This window comes from Trichosurus vulpecula, chromosome 6, assembly GCF_011100635.1.
Source record: "Trichosurus vulpecula isolate mTriVul1 chromosome 6, mTriVul1.pri, whole genome shotgun sequence".
NCBI classification, from domain to species: Eukaryota; Metazoa; Chordata; class Mammalia; order Diprotodontia; family Phalangeridae; genus Trichosurus; species Trichosurus vulpecula.
Window position 1 is genome coordinate 161,513,728 of NC_050578.1, and position 27,345 is coordinate 161,541,072.

The 27,345-nt window shown below is 35.2% G+C and overlaps 1 protein-coding gene across 1 annotated transcript in view; it reads left to right on the forward strand.

The window, feature by feature from the left end:
* Nucleotides 1–26,398, forward strand: part of GABRA2 (gamma-aminobutyric acid type A receptor subunit alpha2) — a 143,014-nt gene extending 116,616 nt beyond the window's left edge. Inside the window, exons 9-10 of the mRNA XM_036763697.1 lie at nt 7,834–8,036; nt 21,692–26,398. Coding sequence (XP_036619592.1) covers nt 7,834–8,036; nt 21,692–21,997 — 509 coding nt within the window. The 3' untranslated portion in view covers nt 21,998–26,398. The remainder of the gene's footprint in view (nt 1–7,833; nt 8,037–21,691) is intronic.
* The last annotated feature ends 947 nt before the right edge of the window (nt 26,399–27,345 follow it).

Here is a 27,345-nt window from a genome sequence, read left to right on the forward strand (position 1 = left end):
GTGTGTATGTGTGTGTATGAGTGTGTAATTATGAGAAACATGGTTCTGGGGATCACTGGGCTTCCCCAAATTGTGAGAACATGTGGCTTTGGGGATCATTGGACTTCCTAGGCAGGGCCAAAGTCCTGAGGAAGAACCCTGTGATAATCCCTAGGGAAGGCTGTACAGATCACAGGACTCCCAGAGGAAGACCAAGTGGTAGCCACCCCTTAATCTGTGGGGATCACAGGGCCTCCTAGAGGTCAGACCCTAAGGAAGACCCCAGTGATGGACCCTTAGGGCGGTGGTAAGATCACAAGGCTCCGGAGACAGGGCTGGAAGTCCCAAGTGATGTCCCCTTGAGAAGGCTGTGCAGACCACAGGGTTCCCCAAGGGAATCCAGAGTGGTAGCCCTCTTAACACCGCAGTGGGGATCACAGGACACCCCAAGACAAGATCCAGGAGTAAGCCCGGTGAGCTTCTGCTGCCTATTGCTTCCCTTCACTTGACCTTAGGAAAATCCATGTGATTTGCCCATTCTCACCCAAAGAACTCAGGACCAGAGTGGGCAGAGGAAGGCATTTTATTATGCTTCTCGAGAGAGCTGGTGTAGTGCTCATGGGAACTCTCACACTGATACAGCAGCAGGAGCAGGGGTAACCATTCCCTCCACTCCTGCTAGAGTCATGGTTAGTTTACAATCTTTGTTTTTTACATAGTTTTCCTAGGTTATACAGTTTATACAGGTAGGAGAACAAGGATACAGAAGCAAAAGTGAAGTTAATTAGATTTTCCTCATCTTAGTTTAGGATTAAACTATATTCTTTTACTTCCCCTACTTTCCCTCTTTAACATATGCAAATTATGCAAATCAGTAGGCCTGCATTCTTGACCAAGACCAGACCCTAGATAAGCTTGAACTGATTCAGGTGGGTTTGGCCTCTCTAATTCCCCAGACTGCCTTCTCAAAAAGCATGCACATGGGCACAAGCCTCTGACCTCTCACCTGACCAACCTTGAGGCCTGGTCTCTGCTAAAGCAAAACTCTTCCTCCCATTTCTTACAGTATGTGTGTGTGTGTAATTTAACATTTCATTTATTACATATTTTTAACATTTTTGTCTTTTTAAATTTGGAGTTATAAATTCACTCTCTCCCTGCAATGCCCAAGCATACCCACTGAGAAGGTAAGCAATGTGATAAGGATTATACATGTGAAATAATGCAAAATATATTTCAATATTAAACATTTTTACAAAGCAAGAAAAATAAAGTGAGAAAATTAAACTTTGATTTGTATTCAAAATCTATAAATTCTTTCTCTGGATGTGGATAGCATGTTTTTTTTTTATTCTGAGACCTTAGAATTGTATTGGATCATTATATTGATCAAAATAGCAAAGTATTTCACAGTTGATCATTACAACAATGCTGTTACTGTGCACAATGTTCTTCTGATTCTTCTTAATTCCATTTGCATCAGTTCATGTAGTTCTTTCCATGTTTTTTTTTCTTTCTGAAACCACCCCCCTTGTCATTTCTTACTGCACAGTAGTACTTCCTCTCAATCATATGCCATAATTTCTTCAGCCATTTCCCAATTGGTGAGATCTCTTTGATTTCTAATTCTTTGTCACCACCAAAAGAGCTGATATATTTGTGTGTGTGTGTGTGTATGTATATATATCTACACACATACACACATATACATATATATATACATACATATACATATACATATATATATATATATATATATATAATTACATATAGATTGTCTTCCTTTCTCTTTGATCTCTTTTTGATATAGACCTAGTAATAGTATTACTGGGTCAAAAGTGTACAGAGTTTTATAGCTCATTGGACATAGTTCCAAATTGATTTCTTGAATGGTCAGGGCAGTTCATTACTCCATCAATAATTCATTTGTATACCCTCATCCCCCTCAGCATTTGTCATTTTTTGATACATATGTGGTGATACCTCAGAGTTGTTTTAATATACCTTTCTCTAATTAATAATGATTTAGATATTTTCTTCATGTGATTATAGATAGCTTTGATTTCATCTTATGAAAACTTCCTGTTTATGTTTTCTGACCGTTTATTAATTGAGGAATGACTCATTTTTATAAATTCGACTCAATTCTATATTTGAGAAATAAAACCTTTATCAGAAAAACATGCTATATATTTTTGGTATTATTTCATTGTTTATGGTACTTTTATGTGGCCTAATGTAGTTTCCCTGAATATCTCTTTTAATTAAGTCCATTTTTGCTTTTACTTCATTTGAAATAATGATCAGTTCCCTTGCTTTTTTTTTTTTTACTTCAGCTGAACCATAGTAGATTCTGATCCAGCCATTTATTTTAACTGTGTGTCTTAAGTGTGTTTCTTGCAAACAAAATATTGTTGGATTTTTCTTTCTAATCCATTCTGCTATTAGCTTCTGTTTTATGGGTGAGCTCATCCCATCCACATTCATGGTTATGATTTCTCTTTCTCTATCTCTCTATCTCTGTCTCTGTCTCTCTCTGTCTCTGTCTCTGTCCACACACACACACACACATATTTTATACACACACACATATATACACTCAGTGGTGTATAGAAAGGGAGGGAGACAGAGAGAGAGAGATTGAGGGAGAGAGAGAGAGAAAGAGAGAGAGAGAGACAGAGAGAGAGAGAGAGAGGAGGAAGAGGAGGAGAAGAAGAAGAACAAGAACAAGAAGAAGAAGAAGAAGAACAAGAACAAGAAGAAGAACAAGAAGAAGAAAATGAGATGAAGGGAAATACAGTTAGCAATCATATTCTTGCTCATTTTTCCAACCTAATTCTTGACTTTGAATTTAATGTTAAAGTTTGGTTCTGCTCCCTGAGGCATGAGGAGGCACTGTCCTAAACTTTGTCCTAATGTTTTGGAAGTAGCTAGCTCTCAGGGTCTGCAGGTTTTTGCTGCTTCTGAGGTGGTTTGATATAGGTATAGTCACTACTCTCCTTGTTTGCACTCTGATCTTTGCCCATGAAAGGCTCCTGGTCCCCTTCTGCCGCAAGGACATGCTAGTGCTCCCCTTTTGCTTTGGAACTGTGACCAAAGCCCCTGCTCCCTTGTGACTGAATAACAGTGCTCATGTCCAATCTGGAACTGCAATCCAGAATTATGTATGTGCAATAGAGTTGCCAATTAGTGCCGATGTCATCAGAGTCCCCTGTAATCTCTTTCTGACCGTTGCTTGACCCTCTACCATCTCTGGGCTGAGAGCTCCCAAGGCTGCTATTGCCACCTCCACTTGTCTAGGCTGACAAGTATTCTGATACTTACTGTATTATGTCTTAGATATGTTTTAATGTGTGTATATGTGTGCATGTGTGTGTGTGTAAACAAATATGTATCTGAGAATCTAAAATATATACTCTTAGGTTACCTACCAGACTATAAACTTCTTGAGTGTTTTATTTATTTTTATGTTCCCCACATGCCTTCTATATAGTAGATACTCATTATTAAAGAATGAATTGCTGGTTCTAAACTACATATGATACTCTAGGAAGAAACAAAAAGTTTATGTCCTGTGGTATTTTGCCGTAAACACTCACCATGATGAACCCTTCCCTACTTATGGATCCTCTTACCCACCTAAGAATATTCTCTAGCTCTTCAATATTTTCATTACAATTTTCATTGCAATATATCTTTCCAGTGCAGTTATTTTGCTCATGCTCCTAGTCATTCATTTGTTTGTTTCTGCGTGTGTCTTGGATCTGGGGTGAAATCCTGAGTCTTAGTACCAGAGCACTAGCACATCAGAGCTTGTGACTGCAAGGGACCTGGGACCCTGGGCACAATTCCAGGGCAGAAAAGAGTGCTTGTGGTCACTCACAGACCAGAAGACAGAGTAGGAGAGTAGTAAACACACCTCTCTCCAGATCACACCACCTTGGAAGAAACAAAAACTTATAGGTCCCCAGAATCATCCCTGGATGGAAACAACTGCACAAAAAAACCTGAAGCTTGGGACAGTGGCCCCTCTTTTCCAAAAACAGAGCCCACTTTAGCATAGGGTTAAAAGTCAAGAAGTAAGCTGGAGAATGAGTAAAGGGCAAAGTTCCTGACTTATAGAGAGCTAATATGGTGACAGGGAAGATCCAAATACAAACTCAGAAGGAAACAACAAAGTCAAGACTGCTACATCCAAAGTGACAAAGAAAAAGATGAAGTATTTTCAGGCCATGGAAGAACTCAAAAAGGATTTTAAAAATCAAGTAAGAGAGGTAGAGGAAAAATTGGGAAGAGAAATGACAGTGATGTGAAAAAATCATGAAAAAAGAGTCAAAAGCTTGGTAAAGGAGGCACAAATAATACTGAAGAAAATGATACCTTAAAAAACAAAATAAGCCAAATGGTAAAAGAAGCACAAAAATCCAATGAAGAGAAGAAGCAGAACTGGCCAAATGGGGTAGGATGGGGGGGGGGGGGGGACAAGGCACAAAAATCCTCTGAAGAAAACACTCCTTAAAAAGTAAAATTGACCAAATGGAAAAGAAGGTACAAAGCTCAATGAAGAAAATAATTCCTTAAAAATTAGAATTGAGTATGTGGAAACTAATGACATTATGAGACATCAAAAAACAATAAAACAAAATCACAATAAGGAAAAAGTAGAAGACAATTTTAAATATCTCATCAGATAAACAACTAACCTGGAAAACATACCAAGGAGATGTAATTTAAGAAGTACTGGACTACCTGAAAGCCATGATAAAAAAAAAAAAAAGCTTAGACATTTCCTTTCAAGAAATCATCAAGGAAAACTTCCCTGATATTCTAAAACCAGAGAGTAAAATAGATCATCTTCTGAAAGAGATACCAGAATGAAAACCCTGGGAATATTATAGCCAAATCCCAGAGCTCCCAGGTCAAGGAGAAAATATTGCAAACAGCCAAAAAGAAACAATTCAAATATCATGGGACCACAGTCAGGATAACAGTTTCTACATGAAATTCTACAGTCAGGATTAGCAGTTTCTACATTAAAAGATCAGAGGGCTTGAGTTATGATATTCTGAGAGTAAAAGATCAAGGGTTATGACCAAGAATTACCTACCCAGCCAAACTGATTAAATCCTTAAGGGGAAAAAGTGGATATTCAATGAAAAAGAAGACTTTCAGGCATTCCTGATGAAAGGACCAGAGCTCAATAGAAAATGTGACTTTCAACTACAAGAGAATCATAAGTAAACAGGAAAGAGAAATCATAAGGGATTTAATAAAATTAAACTGTTTACATTCCTATAGGAGATGATAATTGTAACTCCTAAAAAACTATCCTTTTTAAGGCAGTCAGAAAGATTATGTATCAACAGAGGGCATGGGTTTGTTTTGAATATGATGGGATGATTATTTAAAATATAAAATTAAGGGTAACAAAAATGAATGCACTGGGAGAAAGGGAGAGGTCATGATAGAATGGGGTATGTTATCTGATATAAAGAAGCACAAATGCACTTTTATAGTGGAGGACAAAATGGGGGAGTTGGGGAGGAGTTCATGAACCTTATTCTCATTGGAATTGGCTCAAAGAGGGAATAATATACACACTTAATTGAGCATAGAAATCTTTCTTACCCTACAGGGAAGTAATAGGGAAATGGAATCAGAGAAGGGAGGGGAGCTGACAGAAGGAAGAGTGGATTGGGGGAGGTAAAAGTCAGAGGTAAAACTGTTCTGAGAATGGATAGGGTGAAAAGAAAGAGAGAGTGGGATAAAAAAGACAGGAAATAGGACAGAGGGAAATACATATTAATCATACATGTGAGAAAAATTTTAGCAAGTTTCTCTGATAAAGACCTCATTTCTCAAATATATAGAAAACCTAACCAAATTTATAGAAATAAGAACCATTCCACAACTAATAAATGGTCAAAGGATCTAAACAAGCAGTTTTCAGATAAAGTAATAAAAGCTATCTATAGTGCTCCAAATCACTGTTGATTAGAGAAATGCAAATTAAAACTTCTCTAAGCTACCAGCCCACACCTATCAGATTAGTTAATATGACCAAAAAGGAAAATGACAAATGTTGGTGGGATGTGAGAAAATTGAGACACTAATGCATTGTTGGTGAAGTTGTGAACTGATCCAACCATTCTGTAGATCAATTCAGAACTATATCCAAAGGACTATAAAACCATGCATATCCTTTGACCAAGTATTACCATTTACCAGGTCTATTTCTAAAAGAGAAAAAAAAAAACAAAAGGTAAAGGATGTATATGTACAAAATTGGAAATTGAGGGTATGTACACCATTTGGGGAATGCCTGAACTACTTGTTGTATGATTGTGATGAAATACTATTGTGCTGTAAGAAACGATGAGCAAGGTGCTCTCAGTAAACCTGAAAAAGACTTACATGAACTCGTGCAAAGGGAAATGAGCAGAACCAGAAGAACATTACATATAGGAACTGCAACGTTGAATGACTTAAATATTCTCAGCAATGCAATGATCCAAGAGAATTCTGAAAAACTTGTGATGAAAAAGTGCTATTCATTGCCAGAGAAAGAACTGATGGAGTATGAATGCAGATCAAAACATACTTTTTCTTTTCTTTTCTTTTTTAATTTTGTGATTTCTTTCACAATATGACTCACACAGAGCTATGTTTTGTGTATAACCTACATAAAATTGCTTGCCTTCTCAATCGGGGTGAGGGGAGAGAGAGTTTGGAACAAATTTTTTAAATGCATGTTAAGAATTGTTTTTATATGTAATTGGGGAAACAAAATGTTAATTAAAAACTTTAAAAAGAGTGCTAAATAAATGCTAATTTCTGAATTGAATATAGTATTTATGATAAGCTAGAGCTTTGACTGTGTTTTGTTTTTGCTAAATAGACATCTAGGCCATGAATTTAACATTCTGTCTCTCTGCTAGTCTCTGGAGAATAGCAAAGGAAAAGGAAATTCTTAGTTTTGACAGTTATACCTCTCAACCCATATGCAGGATTATTGTCCTACTCTTTCTATTGTCTCATCTATAAAACCAATTTTCAAAAAGAAAAAGGCACTCTCCCAAAGGAAACAAACACCCTTTTAAAAAATAAACAAATTCATGGAATCATGTTTTCCTAAAATCCATTGGTTTTTTTTATTTTAAAAATCATTGTACTGAGCAAGCTTCATTTTCTTCTTTCTATTTTGAGATCTATTGTTTAAAAAAAAGATTTTCTCTTTTTCCACTTAAAGCAACCTAGAATTCCTCTCCTATGATTCCTACCCATGCCATGTACTCAAATATACTTAACATATTAATAACATTTCTATAATGGCCAATAGCATGGAGTTTTGACTTTCTCATTTTCTGGCATAATTGGGGGTCTTTGAATAATAAGTCAATGGGAAGTATCTCAGGGCATTTTTCATTAAAAACAATCCCAGTAGGTCAATTGAAGTGCTTGGTCTATAGGCAGGAAAATCAACTCTATTCTCACATTTGGTTAAGTTTATAAGCTAGAATACACTTGGAAAGAAAAGAAATAGTATCATAGAAATGTATTAGGTGGGCTTGTTGCATTCCATTTCGACTCATTTTTTTCTTGGTTTATGTTTTCAAACCTTAGCACCTTAATGGTGACAGCGCAATTAATAAATGCCAGATGATGATGATTTCCAGAGTTTTAAGACATTTGTATATTCATTAGATATACCTAAGGTCCAAGATAACTAAAAGTAAGCCCTTTTTAAGATGCCCACATATTAAAGAGAAGAAAAAAATTTCATTTGAAAATAAGATCCAACTTCTAATGACATTTGGTGCTAATATTGTGATTTACCCCCATTTTCCTCCTTAGGAGTGACAACTGTTCTGACGATGACAACCCTGAGCATAAGTGCTCGAAACTCCCTCCCCAAAGTAGCTTATGCAACTGCTATGGACTGGTTCATTGCTGTTTGCTATGCATTTGTCTTCTCTGCCCTGATTGAATTCGCCACAGTCAATTACTTCACAAAAAGAGGTTGGGCTTGGGATGGAAAGAGTGTAGTCAATGACAAGGTAAGTGACAGCTACCTTTACATGAGCAACTTAACACATTTAGCCCAAATGAACCCATTTGTAAGATATGGCTTGTTATAGCTGTAAATTTAGAAATGGCAGTGTTGCAGAGTGGATATAGGACCAACTGCGGAGTCAAAAATATCTGAGTAAAGTCCTTCCCCTGACACACTAGCTATGGGTTCCTGGACAAGGCACCACACATCTCAGTTCCACAGGCAGTGCTCTAAAATGATACGTCACAGGGCAGTTGCTGATCTGCATAGGTGGAGGAAATTTCTATCTAGGACAAATCTTTAACCAATATGAAATCATAGGTCTGGGGAAATACACATTTGTGTACAGAAAATAAATATATATGTATGTGCATGTGTGCATATATAATGTGGAGCATATGTAATACGTAAACAGATATTTAGAGAATACACACATAGGGAGACGTAGGTACATAAATATATACACATATGTGCATATGTGGGTGACAAGACTTGTAAATTCATTGATAAAAGGAACTCACAGTGAGAAAACTGCATGTTGAATTTGACTTGTGAATTTATTGGTAAATCTAACCATGTGATTGAATTGGTGTTGGCAGTTTATAGTCTTAGGGATTTAGGACTTAAGTCTGCACCTAGGAAAGAGGATGTATTAGAAAAAAAATTCTAAAGTTTTAAAGATGCAGATTAATAGACATTTTTGAAAGTTTGTATTACAAAAATCCTTTAAGAGAATAGACATGCATACAAGAATATAACAGGTATGATCTTAATATCACAAAATAATTATTTTATCCTTTGGTTCATTTAAAAATATTTTTCATTTAGAAAATAAAGTTTAATCCCTAATAAAAATAAAGTTTCAGGGGAGAAGCATAAAAATGTAGTGTAGAAAGAGACTCCTTGGAAGCCAGGAACACTTGGGTTCAAATCTTACCTTTCACAAATACTGGCTGTAATGCCTTAGGCAAGCTGTTTTCCCTTTCAAGGCTTATACAGTTCTCTAAGATTATAAGCTGCAGAGAAGTTCCCAACGTGAATCATTAGAGAGAATTTTCTCACCTGCAAGTTCCCTACTCCAATGAAATTACAAGTCTACTCACTGTCCCTATTTTTGAAGTAAAGTTTAATCATTTATAATACTTATAAAATGCTTATCACAGTGTTTGGCACATGGTAAGCACTATATAAATGTTAGCTATTATTGTTATCAAAAACAAGTCTATATTTTGATTTCTTTAATGAATTAAAAACACTTTATAACTGAGTAATCAATGAATATTTACCTTGTATTTTTCTTTTAAAGAAACTTACCTAGGTGCACAGGATAACAAAATATGGTCACATCTGTTTCAGAGTATATGTCAATGCTCTAAATGAAGTACAATTTAGTAATTATGTGAAAAGGAAAAGGAAGGTTCGGTGAAAATCACTTCCATTACGCTGTGGAGTGCTAGACTGGACAAGTAGAACAGGTTTTCTGTAGTCTCCCTCACCTTACTGTTCAGTCACTTCAGTCATTGAACTCTTTGTGGTTCCATTTGGGATTTTCTTGGCAAAGATTCTACACTGGTTTGCCATTTCCTTCTCCAGCTCATTTTGCAAATGAGAAAACTGAGACAAACAGGGTTAAATGAATTGCCCAGGGTCACACAGCTAGTAAGTGTCTGAGTCTAGATTTGATCCTTGTCCAGTCTTTCTGACTCCAGTCCTGTTGCTGTATTTACTAAGCCATTGTCCTCATCCTATTGCATATTATTACCTTTATCTGTACTCTACTCCATCAGAGGAATTCTCTTTCTTTTTTTTCTTCACTTCTCTAACTTGAAAAATACTATATGTATATTATTTGATCCTCAATGCCTTGATAGAACAGAGAAAGAGAATCAGAATCTTAGACTAATTAACCATATTACATTATTAAGATATTATGTTATTATCCTGTTATTATGTTATAAATATTAATCAACTTAAACTTTTATGTACAGGAAATAGGGCAGGTGTGATGGAATTTATATAAGCAAAGGTGTCAAAATGTTATTTTTCTGTGGTCGAAGTGAATTGCAACAATCAATGCTCTTAAACCTAGGAGAGCAAATGTAAGTGATCTATCCTAAGAGTTAACAATTCACAAAATTGCTGGAAAGGAAAAAAAAAAGATGAGCTTGGGAGTAGATTTAGATGTCCAAAATAAAGAAATAAAGTGCTTCTAAATCTGTCAATGGGACTTTCAAAGAGACTTTTGTGCAGAATTTTTGCTCAACTCCCCCTCCTTATTGTGGTAAAAACAGACTTCTCTGGCATTTTGTCAATTTTAAAGGTCCCTTTAAATGGGACTTCTGCTCATTTATTGAAAAAGCTAATCATGTTAAGAATATAAATAGTTCCAGTTCTTCTGAACATGAAAAATAATGATAAAATGTATTCTACACATTTCATTTGAAAAATTATCATGTGTTCATATGTACATACATGCATGCATGTTTGTATACATGTACATATGTATATATACTCACCATTCTTGCATTCTCAATGGGTGAAGCAAAGAGTGGAGTGCGGGTGAGAATTTGGAATGGAAAATAAAAATTTGGAATAAAAAAATTGTCATATGGCATGTGTATTGCAACCCAAAAATTTTTATTGCAACCCAAACATTTTTATTGCCACCCATGGTGTATTAGAAATAATTTACTATATTATTATGAAAATCTGTAACCCTGAATGGAAAAGAAAAATCTACTCATTGGAGCAGGTTCCCTTTTTCGAATAGCACATTTTCTCTCAAAGAACACCAATTTTTACTGTCTGAACAATGAGTGGCTATTAGATATCTTTAAAATGTGCTGCTTCTGAGCTAGATTATTAATAAAGAATGAAAAAATCTATTTTTATTAATAATGACTCCAGTTCCTTGAGAAATTAGGACCATTATTTGAGTAACACTATTTAGCAAGTTGACCAAAGGACATTTATGAAATTTCTCCTGTTGATGTTTGTGAACTTTAGTCTGTTTTGTCAGAGATGTTTTCAATTAATTAGTGAAGGACTTTTGTAAATAGAATCACATATTTATATATTTTAATCAACACACAATCTACCCTAAGAATGGAAATGAATGTCATTGTTATTATTCTTTGTTTTAGTATGTGTACCTTAATGTTTGTATCTATGTATGTATCTGTGTGTGTCTTTATATATTTGCTGTGGTATGAACCTATACAGTTTTACCCCTATAGGAAATGTTTTCTGTAGATTCATATCAGCATCTCATCTACATTTCTAGTGTCAGAAAATTGCCTGACTTGTCTTGGGTCACATAGCATGGTTTTCTTGGAGCAATTCTTCTTAACTTTTTGTTTCTTGGACCCCTTTGTCAGGCCAGTAAAGCCAATGGAACCTTTCTGAAACTAATATTTTAAATAGACAAAATAAAAAAATATAATTCCAAAGGAAATTAATTAATTGAAGCTTAGTTATCAAAATATTTAAAAACAAATTCAAAGGCTATAAGTTAAGAATCCCTGTCACTGAGTCATTGAAAATTTGTACTTTGAGTTCTTATAACACTTTATTTAAATGCATATACCAATAACCTAGCAAAGAAAATATACTGATTTTTCTGTGAATTTACCAATTTCATTTGAATTCTTAGATCTTTATTGAAACTTAGAAATAGTCCATTCCATTTCCATTGCTTTGGCAGACTTAGAAGCTTCAAAGGAAGAGAGTAGTCTTGGTGCTTTTAACTCACTCAAAGAAGAGCTTTTGGCTAAACTTGAATACCTAGAGCATTGAGGAGCAGGAGAAGAGAAGAGGAAGCAAGGTTATATTGGTATCATTGTCAAAGATGTAAAAATGCTTGATCTCTGGAGTTTGGTATACATCTATGACTTAGCACATCATTATTACAGCCTTGAATGCATGATCATTTGACTACAAAAGAAAAAGGAAGGCAATTAGCAATCTAGAGAGATATGAAACTCCTCACATGATACTCAATTTATGTCAGTTTCTCATCATTCCTCCAAATTCAATGTCAGTACACTTGGACTGTCACACATGACAGGGTTGTTCCCTGTTGGGAGGGATGGGTTCTTTCCCACGCACATATGATTAGTTTCCCATCTTTGATATCATAGGCTAGGAATCACCAATTAGGTAAGCTGGGAATTTTAAGTTTCAGGCACAGAATCTCCCAGGTACAGGACAGGGAATGAAAGGTATTCAAAAAACGGGGTGGGATGAGGATGCGAGTCTGAAAGGTGCATATTTAAGAAAAAGATAGCATGTCAGGAGAAAGAATAAATTCAAAATATCTGAGCATTTTTATTTATTTTTTATTAATATAAATTTATTTATTTTCAGTTTTCAACATTCACTTCCACAAGATTCTGAGTTGCAAATTTTCTCCCCATCTCTCCCCATCCCCCACTCCAGGACAGCATGCATTTTGATTACCCCTTTCTCCAATCTGCCCTCCCTTCTATTACTCTCCAACCCCTTATCTTATCCCCTTCCCTTCTATTTTCCTGTAGGGCAAGATAGATTTCTATACTCCATTGCCTGTATATCTTACTTCCCAGCTGCGTGTAAAAACAATTTTTAACATTCATTTTTAAAGCCTTGAGTTTCACATTCTCTCCCTTCCTCCCTCCCCAACCACCCTCATTGAGAAAGTAAATAATTTGATATAGGTTATACATGTGTAGTCATGCAAAACACTTCCATAACAGTCATGTTGTGAAAGACTATATTACCCTCTATCCTGTCCCACCCTTCATTTATTCCATTCTCTCCTTTGACCTGTCCCTCCACAAAAGTGCTCCTGATTGCCCCTTCCCCCAATCTACCATCCCTTCTATTGTCTCCCCTCTCTTATCCTCTTCTCTCCTGCTTTCCTGTAGGGTATGATAAATTTCCATATCCAATTGAGTGCATATGTTATTGCCTCCTTAAGCCAAATCTGATGAGAGTAAGGCTCACTTATTCCCTCTAACTTCCCCTTTACCTCCATTGTAAAAGCTCTTTCTTGTCTCTTTTATGTGAGATGATTTACTCCATTCTACCTCTCCTTTTTTCTTTCTCCCAGTACATTCCTCTCAACACTCAATTTTATGTTTTAGGTATCAACCCTTCATATTCAGCTCACCCTGGGCCCTCTGTCTACACACACACACACACACACAAACACATACACAATACACATGTACATAGTGACACATATATATACACATACACATATACACATTAATATATATGTAGATAGATAGATAGATAGATAGATAGATAGGTAGATAGATATAGATATAGTGTGTGTGTGTGTATGTGTGTGTGTGTGTTCCCTCTAACTACCCTAATACTGAGAAAGTGTTCTTGAGTTACAAATTTCTTCTTTCTATGTAGGAATGTAAACAGTTCAGCTTTAATAAGTGTCTTATGGCTTCCCTTTTCTGTTTACCTTTTCATATTTCTCTTAGTTCTTGCATATGAAAGTCAAATTTTCTATTCACTTCTGGGTTTTTCAACAAGAATGCTTGGAAGTTTTCTATTTCATTGAAATTCAAATATTCCCCCTGAAATATTATACTCAGTTTTGTGGGTAGGTGATTCTTGGTTTTAATCCTATCTCCTTTTACTTCTGGAATATCATATTACAAACCTTCCAGTCCCTTAGTGTAGAAGCTTCTAAATCTTGTGTTATCCTCATTGTGTTTCCACAATATTTGAATTGTTTCTTTCTAGCCACTTGGAATATTTTCTCCTTGATCTGGGAAGCCTGGAATTTGGCTACAATATTCCTAAGGGCATTCTTTTTGGGGTCTCTTTCAGGATGTGATTGGTGGAATCTTTCCATTTCCATTTTACCCTCTGAGTCTAGAATATCAGGGCAGTTCTCCTTGATAATTTCTTGAAAAATGATATCTAGGCTCTTTTTTTGATCATCACTTTCAGTTAGTCCAATAATTTTTAAATTCTCTCTCCTGGATCTATTTTTCAGGTTAGTGGTTTTGCCAACGAAATATTTCATATTGTCTTCTATTTTTTTCATTCTTTTGGTTTTGTTTTATAATTTCTTGATTTCTCATAAAGTTGTTAGCTTCCATTTGCTCCATTCTAATTTTTAAGGAATGATTTTCTTCAGTGAGCTTTTGGACCTCCTTTTCCATTTGGCCAATTCTGCTTTTTAAGGCATTCTTCTCCCCATTGGATTTTTGGACTTCTTTTGCCATTTGGGTTAGTCTATTATTAAAGGTCTCATTTTTTTCAGCATTTTTTGGTTCTCTTTTAGCAAGTTGTTGACTTGTTTCTCATGATTTTCTCACATCACTCTCATTTCTGTTCTCAATTTTTCCTCCACTTCTCTTAATTGGGTTGGAAAATTCTTTTTGAGTTCTTACATGGCCTGAGACCATTTCATATTTTTCTTAGAGGCTTTGGATGTAGGAACCTTGACCTTGTTCTCTTCCTCTGACTTCATGTCTTGATCTTCCTCATCAGTAAATGTGTAAGAAAACATCTTTTCACCAAGAAAGTAACATTCTATAGTTTTATTCTTTTCCCCCCTTTTGCTCGTTTTCCCAGACAATTATTTGACTTCTGAGCTTTTTGTTAAATGGAGGGTGTACTGCCCCAAGTTTTGGGGGTTTTGTGCAGCTGTTTTCAGACATATCTCTAGGGACCTGTAAATTCTCAGTTCCTCCAAAGTGGTATGATCAAAATAGAGGTGTTTACTCCTCTACTGGCCTGTGGTCTGGTCCATGAGCAACCACAAGCACTCTTTTCTGCCCTGGAGCTGTGAGGATTCTCTCTCCACCACCACCACCAGCTTCACCGTGCCAGCACTCCTCACCTCAGGACTGCAACCTTGATCAGCCTCTCAGTTGCCCCACCTTCTATAGGCAAAGAGCTCCAAAAATAGCCACCAGTGAGGAAGTGGGCTGCTGCCACCCTGGAGGTAGAGCTGGGGCTGTGGCCAGATTAAGCTCCTCTCTCATGCAGGTGAGAGAGCTTTCCCACTGACCTTTGAAGCTGTCTTTGGCATTTGTGGGTTAAGAGGTCTGGAAACTGCTGCAGCTGTGAGTGATTCAGTCCAGTCTGTGCCAGCGTGGCCCAGGCTGGGCTGTGCTCTGCTGCGAGCATGGTGTGATAGACCCCTCCCGTTAGCCTTCCAGATTGTCTTGAGCTGGAAATCTGCTTCACTCTGTCATTTTGTGGCTTCTGCTGCTCTAGAATTTGTTTAGAGTCATTTTTACAGGTATTTTGAGGGATTTGGGGGGAGAGCTCAATCACATCCCTGCTTCTATTCCACCATATTTTATCTGAATATTTTTTGACTACCATAAGAGATAAATATCAAAGTCTTCAAAAAAACTGTTACCTAAATTGAGTAAGCCCTGAAAACTGTGTCACAGTGCTAAAATTATTCTAGCTTTCTAGAATTTTGCCATAGGACTGGCCTATCAAGTAAACATTCAGAAAAATCCATTCAAATTTCTCTGCTTATCTCCTCAACCTTTTCAACATTTCCATTGTATTTCATTTATTGTTTTCATCTCCAAGTATATTAATATTTATGTCAAAACATTTACTCTATTTTATGTATCTTGTTATGCATCCCTTCTTCCAGACTTATGCATTTGGAAGGCAACTATCATTGTTTGTCAGGTGGATCAGTAACATGAATATGTGACATGTGCCCTTGTGATCATTAAGTTTTTTTTTAATAGTAATACTGATAGCTAAGATGTCATAGAACTTTACTATTTACAAAGCATTTTCTTAACAATACTATGAGGTATAGAGTTTAAGTTTCATAGTGATTATTTTACAGATATGGAAACTGAGGCTCAGAGATTTTAAGTGACTTACTCATGGTATGCATCCAGTTAAGTGTCAGAGACAGGATTGAAAATGAGATCACCTAATTCAAAATCTAGTAGTGTGTCCATTATCTACAGAAGAAACTTATTATGCCTTGCTTGACCCCCTCCATTCCCCCAGTGGTCTATCATTCTTAAATTTCAGTTGTGATTTAGAGTACCAAATAATGTTCTTTTATAACACTTATACTCAGAAGGCATAAAGATCTGTGGTTTAAGGCATTACCCTCTTGATTGTACATCCTGAAAGCAATTACCTAATAGGGGTGGATATTAAATTTAAGTGTATCTCCCTTTCAAGTAGTGAACAGCCAAAGCAGCTCTTACAGAATCACTGAAGCCCTATCATAATTGCACAGGGAAACAACTCATCTTTTTCATTTGTTTCAATTTTAGTTCTCAAATTGAATGAATATTCTTCCTGGATATTAATTTAACAGCCTGATAACTGAAATGAATTTCTTTTGTGACATCCCTTTGGAGAGAGAAAGGGAGGGAAGGAGAGAGAGATTGAAAGAGAGAGAGAGAGAGAGAGAGAGAGAGAGAGAGAGAGAGAGAGAGAGAGAGAGAGAAAGCTTCAATATAGTTGAGTCATTGAGTCTATGGTGATTTGTCCAGAGTTTCTTCTTTATCCTTCAAAATTGAATGGTCCTCTCATTTGTGGTAAAAACTTGCAAAGAATGAAATAAAAAGCTTATTTTTCCACCCATTATAAAAACATAGATAAGAAATTTAAAAAAAAATTCAAAGGTAAGTCATACCAGTTCACAAGTAGTTATGAGGCAAGAAAGGGGAAGAAGTAGAGGGAAAATAAATACACTTGGTCCCAATGAGGTAGCAAATTCTGTCCACGCAGATCAGTCCTTAAGTAGTGAGCCAGACAAGGCTCACCAAAAGCTCCAAAGGCTTGCGATTATATTTAGTTCAGACCAAGTATACCCTTCTCCTGAAATCAACTGGCTGCTTATATAAGTCAGCACCCCCCACCCTTTTATTTTACTGGATTTAAAGGCTCCTTGGCTTCTCTAGTCATGCATGGGTTCCCTCTGCTACGATTCTTCAGTCCCTCTTTCAAGTTAAAGCTTCATTTACCATCAGTTCCCTTTACTGATAAAACACTACATTGAAAGAGAGTGCTCCATATGAATATAATTGTGGCCTGAATTGTTTTCTTAGTCTTGACCTAGTTGTATATCTAAGATGAAGCATGGAAGCCATTAAAGAAAAAATTCCATAAGCATAGAAATGTATTAATTGGACCTAAAAATAATAGCACCTATCTCACAGGGTTGCTTTTAAGGATCAAATAAGATAATAATTGTAAAATGCTTGGCAGAGTACATGGTACATAGTAAGGCTATATAAGTGTTAACTAGTATTAGGTTAATCTTTCTTATACACACAACAGATTATTTTACTCCAGTGCTCAAAATTCTTGAACATTTCCCAATTACTTACTGAAAGCACAAATTCCTTAAGGCAACATGCACTCCACCCACCCCTTACAACTTGAAGACTCTCTACCCATCTGTCCATATCTCACAGTATTGCCCTATATATGGGGTATTCCCTAGGCAGACTATGCTATTTTTTATACTGCCTTTGTGAGTCAGTTAACCTGTCTTGGCTTTATTGTGCTAATCCACAAAATTAGAGTTAGAATAGAATATCTTTAATGATCCTTCCAGTAATTTACCTTTTATATGATTTTAGAGTAGGAATAGTTAGAGACAAGATGATGTAATGCACAGAGTGCTGTACTTGGTATGAAAGAATCTTGGTTTCAGTAAGTCAATAATCATTTTATTAAGTGCCTACTATGTGCCACGTACTTTGCCAAGATCTGGAGATGCAAGAGCTTTAATAGAGGAGACCACAAGCAAGCAAATATTTACAAACAAGGAGTGCATGCGTGCGTGCATGTGTGTGTGTGTGTGTGTGTGTGTGTTAGGAAATGATTAGTAGAAGGAAAGCACTAGAATTAAGAGGTATTTGGAAAGGCTACCTATAGAAAACGAGATTTTAGCTGAGACTGCAAGGAAGCCGGGAGGCAGAGATGAGGAAGAAGACCATTCCCAGCTTGGCAGAAAATCAGAAAAAAATACCTGACTCAAATCCTACTCTGTAACTTGCTTGCTATGTGTCCTTTGGTAAGTAACTTCAAATCTTTGGGCTTCCATTTCTTCATCTGTAAAATATTGGCATTTGAACTGAATTATCTCTATGATCTCTTCCAGCTCTAAGTCTATGGTACTAAAATTTGACTAGAAGATCATTGCCTCAGTGGCTTATATATGGATTCTGGGATGGAGTTGCACAGAGATTTGCTCAGTAGTCTCTCGATGAGTGTTTTTATTCTTATAATCCAGCCTATGAAGTTCATAGAATGTATCATGTTCTTCAGGAAGGGCTTTTAGTTTTCTTCACATAGAATACATTTCTTTTTTTGCCCATGAAGAAAGACCAGAAGCACCTTGGTCTTATGTAACACAAAATCTTTCAAATGGAAGTTCAGGGGTATTCTGGTCTTCACTTTATTACTAACTCATTAACTTAATCTCATTTTACATTAATTTCCCTGTGTTTTTAAGGTGAGGCATGAAGTGGAATGGAGTTAAATGATTCTTAAGGTTGCTTTCAACTCTAAAATTTTGTAAGTTATTGTTTGGGCCGTATGCTAACTTGCTTCAACCAGTAGAGTTCTAAAGTTGAGATATATTTTTATTATTGTCACTGTATTAATTGCACTTCTTGGTTTCAGGGAGTGTAATTTGGCTTGCCACCAGGCTACAGGTCATGCTTATCATGGTAATCAGGCTTTTCGTGGCTTGAATTCAGTCTCTTGGTGCTTTAGTCATTGAAATGATTGGCACTTTTGAACATATACCCAGAGGCCTTGGTATAGCAATAAACAAACTCTCAATATATTCTGAATCATGTAAGACATCATTTTAAAAATAGAAAATAGAATTTAATTATCGTGGGTTGCACCATCTTTTCATTCTACTTCAGTGGAAATATCAACAAACTCTACAGCAAAGATGTTTTTTCTCTTAAAGTTTTCACTTTTCAAGTGTCTATTTGAAGATTGTGCTGTAATTTCAGAAAGAATTTTAAAAATTCTAAAGAGCATACATCTTGAATTACCAAAGTAGTCAAAAAAAACTACAAAGGAAGTCCCCTTTTCTTTCTATATCTGGGTATGTTGGCATGAGTATTGCTCTTTACATTTGTAGTCTTTAACAGAGCTATAATTCAATTAAGCCCCATGGACCCTATTTACATAAACTGAATACACAAATACATATAGCCTTAATCTGGGCTTAGTTTGATTCCAGCAGAGTTAATTTTTCCCATTATTACCTGTTTTTAAGAGAACTAATCAATGTCTTCTACGAAAGCCCCAAGAAATATAAACTATTCAATGGTTGAGAACTTGGTTGAGATACAATAAGAATGGCATTTCTTCGGTTGTATTGGTTTAAGAAATATTTCTTGTTGATGTTATACATAAAACTAAAAGTAAATATTAGTTCTATTTTAGAGTGAGTTTTCTAGTCCCTCTCTCTTTCTCCTCCCCCTTCCACTTTGAGAGAACATGGATCCATTCCAAATCTCCAAGGCTTTAAGCATGATGTCTACCCTTTTGGGAAAACTTTGTCTTTTTCAAAGGATTCTTTGGAGTAACTGATGACAAACTGAGCAAATGGGATATTCTGCCATTTAGCAGAGAATTCAAAGGTGCCTACAGTTCATATTTTACCTACTGACATATATGAAAGAATTTTAGGGAATCTTCCATAAGATCTCAAGACATGTGAGCATTTGTAGGGACAATGTCAACTCACAGAAAAAAAAATGGCAAGTGAAAAAGTATTATTAGTGCTCATGGTAAATAGTCATGCCTATGACTCGGACAACTGAAAAAATATGATAATTTCAAAAAATGTTTTATCTCTGTCCCTTGAATGGCAAAAAGTATATATATAGAAAAACTTTTTGTCACAGTTCAAGAATGGTCAGATTACCAATAGTTCCTGCCCTAAAGATTTCTACTTCCATAGAAGTAGAAATTGGATTCGGCTAGAATTGGAGCTGGTAGGCAGGAACAACTGATCTTTACTTCTCAATTCAGAAGGTTTATGGTATTATTGACCTAAAGAGATATCCTCTTTTATTATTATTTTTTAAAGCTGTTGAATTTTGATGCTGATCTTTAAAAGCAACAAAGATAATTATTTCTATATAGAAAATAGAACATAATAAAGTTTGTATATGAAACCAGGAATCTCCATTCCACGCAGCTTTATCTACAATATAAAATAAGCTCAACAATAACTTTCAAAGCTGCTTTCTTGCCTGTCTCTTCTTCCTCCTGAACTTCTCTCTATTCTGTTCTGTACATTAAAAGTGAGGTTTAGTTACTCTTTGGTTTCTTCTTTTGGGGGAATTAAGGGGAGGAGATACTGATTTTGCTACATTTCTATGTCATCTTCAGATACGTGTTCAAACATGAATTCATTAAAAAGGGTTGATTTAGATAGTGTCCACATAAGTGCAGATGATTGTCATAAATACATGACATATTAATATGTGATGTTTTATATGCCAATATGCATATATTGACATATATTTATGTCAAAAGTAGCCTTGAAGTATATAAATTTGAGATAGTTGTTATACATGCAGATATTACAAAACCATTCTTTGGGGCAAAAGTTATATTAATATTAGTGTGAAATTTATAAGCATTTAAATATCTTTTAATTTTGGGGAAGTTCCATTTTCTTTCCTTCCCTTAGTTCTTGTTGTGATTACTCAGATGAATTTGTGTGGGATGTTCCTTCTGAGGATATATACAATAACTAATTTGTCTCTGTCTATCAAGGCAATTCATTTCCATGCCTTCCCATAAATTAGATATTTCAGATCTATGCAACATGTTAAAAGTCTTCCTAGAGTTCCTCTGACGTCATGGAACAACAGGGAAGCAAAAAAATGCTTAGAAATCTCTTGCTCTCACCATATGATGAGCCCATATTGATTTCCTATTGACATTATCCCCACGACATCTTTCACTTATTTTTTTCTTCATAGTTCCTCATTGCTTATATGCTGTAGCCTGTTTACAATCTACCACATCCCTTTCCATTGCCTTCTAGGTGAGATTCATTTCATCACATATTTACTCATATATTATTCTTTTTTTTTCTTACCTTGACATCTACATCTCCGTTGTGTTTTTCTCACTCAAAGAGGAAAGGTTTCTTGAAATGTTTGTATTTGTAAGGAAAAATCCAGATAGAAAATTGTCCTAAATTAAATGAGTGTATCCTCCTTTAGAATTACACATTTCTAGGGCATTCTTCCACATGTTCTTTGCCTTCTGTATTTCACTTAGTCATATTGTATCATTTCATGAAGCATTGGGTAATTTCTTATAAGCACATAACCTTTTTTAAAGACTAATTCCTTATAGCAGCACAATAAGCATTACTGATATACCTATACAGACTCCCTATTAATGGAAGCTTCATGACTCCATAATCCTCAATTGAATTTAACTTCCCTAATTTCAGTGCCGTTGATATATGCTATTTCCTTAAAAAAGCTATCAAAATAGCTATATGTTGGTAAAGATATATTGGAATAATGGCCTGGACAATGATTCTTTTGAGCAAGTCCATTTGATGAGCTCCCAGGACTCATTGGTCAAGCCTCCATTAAAATAGTTGTCAAGTTCTACCTGCATCATTTTAATTTCTGTGTTTTTTAATAGAAAAAAGAGAAGGCATCTGTCATGAAGAAGAACAATGCTTATGCGGTGGCCGTGGCCAATTATGCTCCAAATATTACCAAGGATCCAGTTCTTTCCACCATCTCCAAGAGTGCCACCACAGCAGAAACGAACAAGAAACCAGAGGGAAAGCCAGCAGAAGCAAAGAAAACATTCAACAGTGTTAGCAAGATTGACAGAATGTCTAGAATAGTTTTCCCAGTCTTATTTGGTACTTTTAACTTAGTGTACTGGGCAACATATCTAAACAGGGAGCCTGTGCTTTTAGGATTTGCTCCATCAACCTAAATGCAAAACTCCCACTTGGTATGGATACTGCAAAATGAAAATCTGCTAGGTTGTTTTGCTATGTACAGTCCGACTAATAACTGCTAATTTGTGAACCAATATGTACAGAATGTATATAGAAATCTATCTTATCAGTAAGTCTCCAAAGGAGGCCCACATTTGCTAATTCATGGGATCTGTAAGCAGATAGCACCCATGCCAACTGAGCCATTGCTTTTACAAAGGTGTACCGAGGGAAGTTGGTTTGAAGTCAATTTCAGGTATGCTGAATATGACCTCTATTTATTGTGGAAATGAAAATGGGAGTCCTACACAACACTTCTGGAACACTTTTGTTTTAGTTAGATGTTAGGATTTTTCTCTACTCATGTCTAATTTTACAATAATGGATGAAGTTATCATTAAAAAGATGAGTTTTTTTTTAAACAGCAGGGTTTGTTCTCTGCAAACCTAACACTTTCCCTGAGTGCTCAGAATCCCTGCTGATGTATTTGGGAGTTTGGTGCACATAAGAATGCTAGGAAGCAAGATTCAGCCTCTAATTATTCTGTACAGTTTGTTTATCCATGTACATATTACAGTATGATGACCTCAAACTTTAGATGACTCACAACCTGACAGGATGTTAATTATGTTTTGAGTGGAGTAAATGTTGGAATGCCATCGTCATTATTTTCTTACCTTTAGATCTTATTGGAAAGCTGTCAATGAAGCAGTCATTGCAATCCTGCAAATTATTTTTGTCAGCCACAGACAATTTGAATTCTCAGTGTCTCCATTTCACAAAAGAAAGTGTCTTACTCTTTCAAGTATGTATTGTTTTCAGATTGATCAGCCAAATTGACCTGGTTTGGAGACAGGAAAAATTCATTTCAAACCTTGAAGGCTGTTAAGCAATGCTGACATTCCCACTCCTCAGAAACTGATCAGAGCTTTTGTGTCCTAGAGAATATATATGAAAACTGTAAGATACTCTTTGTTCCTGTTTACTAATACAGAAAATTCTGCCTTAAGGCTTCTCTCTTCATCATTTTGGGGAAGCCACTAATTCTAAAGGAAGAGGCAGTTAAAGTGGCACTTTTTCTCTGTCCTAAAAGGAGCTTTCTCAGATAACATTTAATGTAAATCTGCTTTTGTAAATTGCAACTTTACATTTTGCTGACATAACTTTACAATGGCTTTGTATACCAGAAAAGGTTTTGGTAAGAGTTGAACATTTTTTTACTTAAACTTTAAAGCATTACTGGCAATTATTGACTATTTCACACACACACACACACACACACACACACACACACACACACACAACTCACACACAAGTAGCAAGATTAGAAGCCGTTTTCAATTTTATATCAATGTTGAATAAGAGTGATAAATTTGTTTTTTTTTTTCATTTGGTTGTTTTGAAAATATCCTTTATGCCCTGAGACAGCTTTTAAAAAAAAGTAACGATTGTGTATGACCCCTAGCTTCCAGTCTTCTGGACACTCTAAAAGTCCTTTTGATTCACACATATATTAGCAGTTATTAGTTGACCTTTACCAAGAGATCACCTTTATGATGATGTCTTTGTAGAAACACGTGTAGTCCTACAGTGTCATTTCTTGCAGTTTTGTACAGTATTTGAGTCTAGTGCATAAAATAGGTATGTTCAAAAATCAATAAAAGGAATATCTTCTAATGTGGAAAAAAGCAAAAAGAAACAAACAATGTTGCTTTCATTTGCCTTTTTTTCTTTGTTTCTTCTAGTATTTTCTTTTTAAATAATGTGATTCTCTTCTGTACTCTGTATGACTATATTGAAATCAAGGTCACAAATCCATTTTAGTAATAGAATTTACAGTGAAGACAGACTTAATAGTCAATAGTCCCACAGGCCATAATATAATCCATAAGACATAAAAGAAACCAAAGGGTGATACATGAACCCACTATCAATTTCCCTAATCCCCTTCTAATGATGCCTTCTTTATCATAAAAGTAGTTCAAAACATGCACTTTACTCAGACATTCAACTAAAAAGGACCTTATTTTCGTACATATATTTGTATACATTGTAGATCTCCATGTAATTCAGATATGTTTGCAATGACATGATAAAGTATGTAAGATTTGAAGGCAAACAATAAAAGGGGTGTTTTTTCATGGTATATATCTATTATACATTTAACATGTTTTTATTTGTAAATTATAAGATATGTCCTTAATGTCAGACTATCCAGGTATAAATTATAAATTTATAAATATGTATATATGTAAAAAGGTTGTAAATAATTGGTTCTTTAAATCAGCCACCGCCACGAACAATCTCTCTCTGCTTTTGGCAAAGGGCTGTCCCTGCATGTTTTATTGCTGGCTTCAGTCCTATGTGCAAGTTGGAGCAGATTGTCTAGAATTATTATTTTCTGTGGTTTCAATGGTTGAGGATCTTCTGTCCTAATTACACTGTAGTCATATCATATGTTCATATAATTTATTTCAGAATGCTCTGTTACTGCTCTGACTTTGGTGCATGTATCTCTGTGCATATCCCTAAATAGAATCCTTTAGGAGTTTGACTAGATATGGAGGAATGTTGAAATTTTGTTGGGGAGAGGTAGGAAACTCCATGGAGAATGAGGATCACAACTTATAGAGCCATGAATTTGACAATTTTACTCACCCTTTAGAAAAACAATTCAGAAAGCAGACTAATGAAAGCAATGATTTACTCCAAGGAGAAAAAAAAATCCACTGGAAATTAGGTGTTAAGTAACCTGAGCATGCTCCCTTGGCATATGAATATCAATTTCATGTGTGTGTATATATGATATCTGAAGTTATGAACATAAAAGGTAAGGATATGTAAAATTCTATTATCAGGCAGGCCCTGCTTTGAAATTAACTCATGAAATTGCCACTAAAGTTAGGAGAATTTAGTTTGAATCTCATCCTTTTAGATAAGATGATAAACGAAATATGCAAAACTAGCTTAATATTGGAGATAGTTTTATATTTTTCTGCTATCCATTTCCTATTTATTTACATATAAAACTACAAGAATATACCAGTTCATAAATTCATTAAATATCAATATTTTTGAATTGCCAGTCTTAATAATTTTTCAAGGGATCTTAAGATGATACCACTCCCCGGTTTCTCCGTATTTGCAGTTTGTCTCAGGATTAGATTAAGAAACATCTTGAATTATCTCTTCAGCTTTATAAAAATATCAAGATTCACATAAAAATCCACTGCTCATATGACTGAAGATCTTTGGGTCTTACATTTATTATCTATAATTTGGAAAGTGTCAAGAGCCATGAGAGAATTCACAAACTATATTTGTATTTAATGTGTCATGGAGTTGGGAGAAGACTAGGCATTATTATTCTATAAATTACTGGCATATATGGTACAAGATGGTGACAAATGGCTCCTTTGGCATGGCTTTTCTGTTTTCAAAGATGAAAGAGAAGGAGAAAGAGGAGAGAAAGAAGGCAAATAAATATGCTGGCTTTCTGCATTTTTTCAGGTTCCTTAAATATTTTCATCCATCTATTCTTTCATGCAGTCCACATTCATTGAGTACCCAATATGAGTAAGGAATCATATAGGAAAAGACCCATCAGGGAGCTCTACTCTCATTATATTCAATGGATTTTAATCCCTGACTGGAAGAGCACTTTTACAAAGTCAGTTAAACATGACAATTCCCATAGTTAATTTGGAATAGTCAGCTTTCTTAACATCCTTATCAACAACTATTGAAAATGACCATTAGGTTTGCTAAAAATAAAGTGAATGCAATAAGGCAATTTACTTTGTTTCCAATCATCTAACATAGTTTAACATAGTCATAAATTCAGGTTCATGAATCTTCTGCCTGATTTGTTTAAGTAGAAAGGTGAACAATTTTAAGGTATTGTCCACTAGCCTAACACAACCCAGTTCTGACCTTGATTTTCTATTGAGCTCTTTGCATTTAGTATCTCTACTGAACTAGTCTATTAAGTCCAAAGGCACCGCATTAAGATCATTTGAGGAAGTACTTCCTGCTTAGAAGGCTTAGAATTTGTAGCAACAATGCACTGATGTGCATATCCTAAGACATACTATTTCATGCATAGGCTTGAATTATGATGCAACATTTATTCATCTTGTCCCTTTTGGTTGAATGCATTCCTGACCATATCCTTAGTTTATATAGTTTTATGTCTCACAAATCAATATAGACATCATTGCTGAACATACTTTTAGACAAATGTGTGATTGTTGTTTTAAAATCCAAAGAAACAGAAAGCAGAATCATAGAAGAAAGAGAAAAAAAAATAAAGGAAGGGCAAGGGTATACCAAAAATAAGTGTTTCAAATTTAAACTAAACAAAAACCTCATGTTTTCCTCTTTAAAAATAACAAAGAAGAAAATACATAAATATACCTGCAGGTATTATAGTATTTCAATAACCTGTTTAAAGAAATATTGATAATTTTACTAGGAGAAAAAGGCATAAAATCCTTATTAAAACCAATAAGATTGACTTAAACGGAACCTTTGTTCTAAGAAGACAAAACCAACAGTTTAGTTGTCTTTGAATATATAGTTCACATATATGTTATATTTTAAATATTTATTTAGAACTATGTTTTAAACAACACTATTTTTTCTTTCCTATATTTGATTTGTTTTCAGAATTTTGTCTAGTTTAAAAAGAATCCCTATTTTTTAATAAAATATACATTTAAGGGGCAGCTAGGTGGTGCAGTGAGTAGAGCACTGACCCTAGAGTCAGGAGGACCTGAGTTCAAATCTCACCTCAGACACTTGACACACTTACCATCTGCATGACCTTGGGTAAGTCACTTAACCCCAATTGCATTAACTTCTCCCTTTCAAAAAATCATTTAATTAAGTGTAGACCACCTTCTCTATATTATTGCTAATTACCTAATACCAATACATAATTGTAATAGGAAAGCATATTAAATTATTTTATATGTTTCTGCTTATAATACTTGTCTTCCCAAAGAATTCTTAAGTAATATCCTAAAATTTGAAGCGATATGTTAACATATGAAGATGGAGCCTAGAAACTAAGTAGGTAATGTAAGTCATGAGAAATTCATATGAATTTGTGAAACCTAAAATTTTTCCTTTATGTACAGATCTAATTCATATGATATTTTTATTTCAGCAAGTAATTAGCTTTGGAAATGCTATAACTTTGGAAAGAGAAACAATGAATTTAAATACCAGTCGTTCTTGTCTTCAATAGACACTAGAAAGCATTTGAGAATTAATTGTAACATGTAAATCCATCATATCCACCTGGAAATTTTTTCCTCATAGATTTTAATTTCTAATCGTA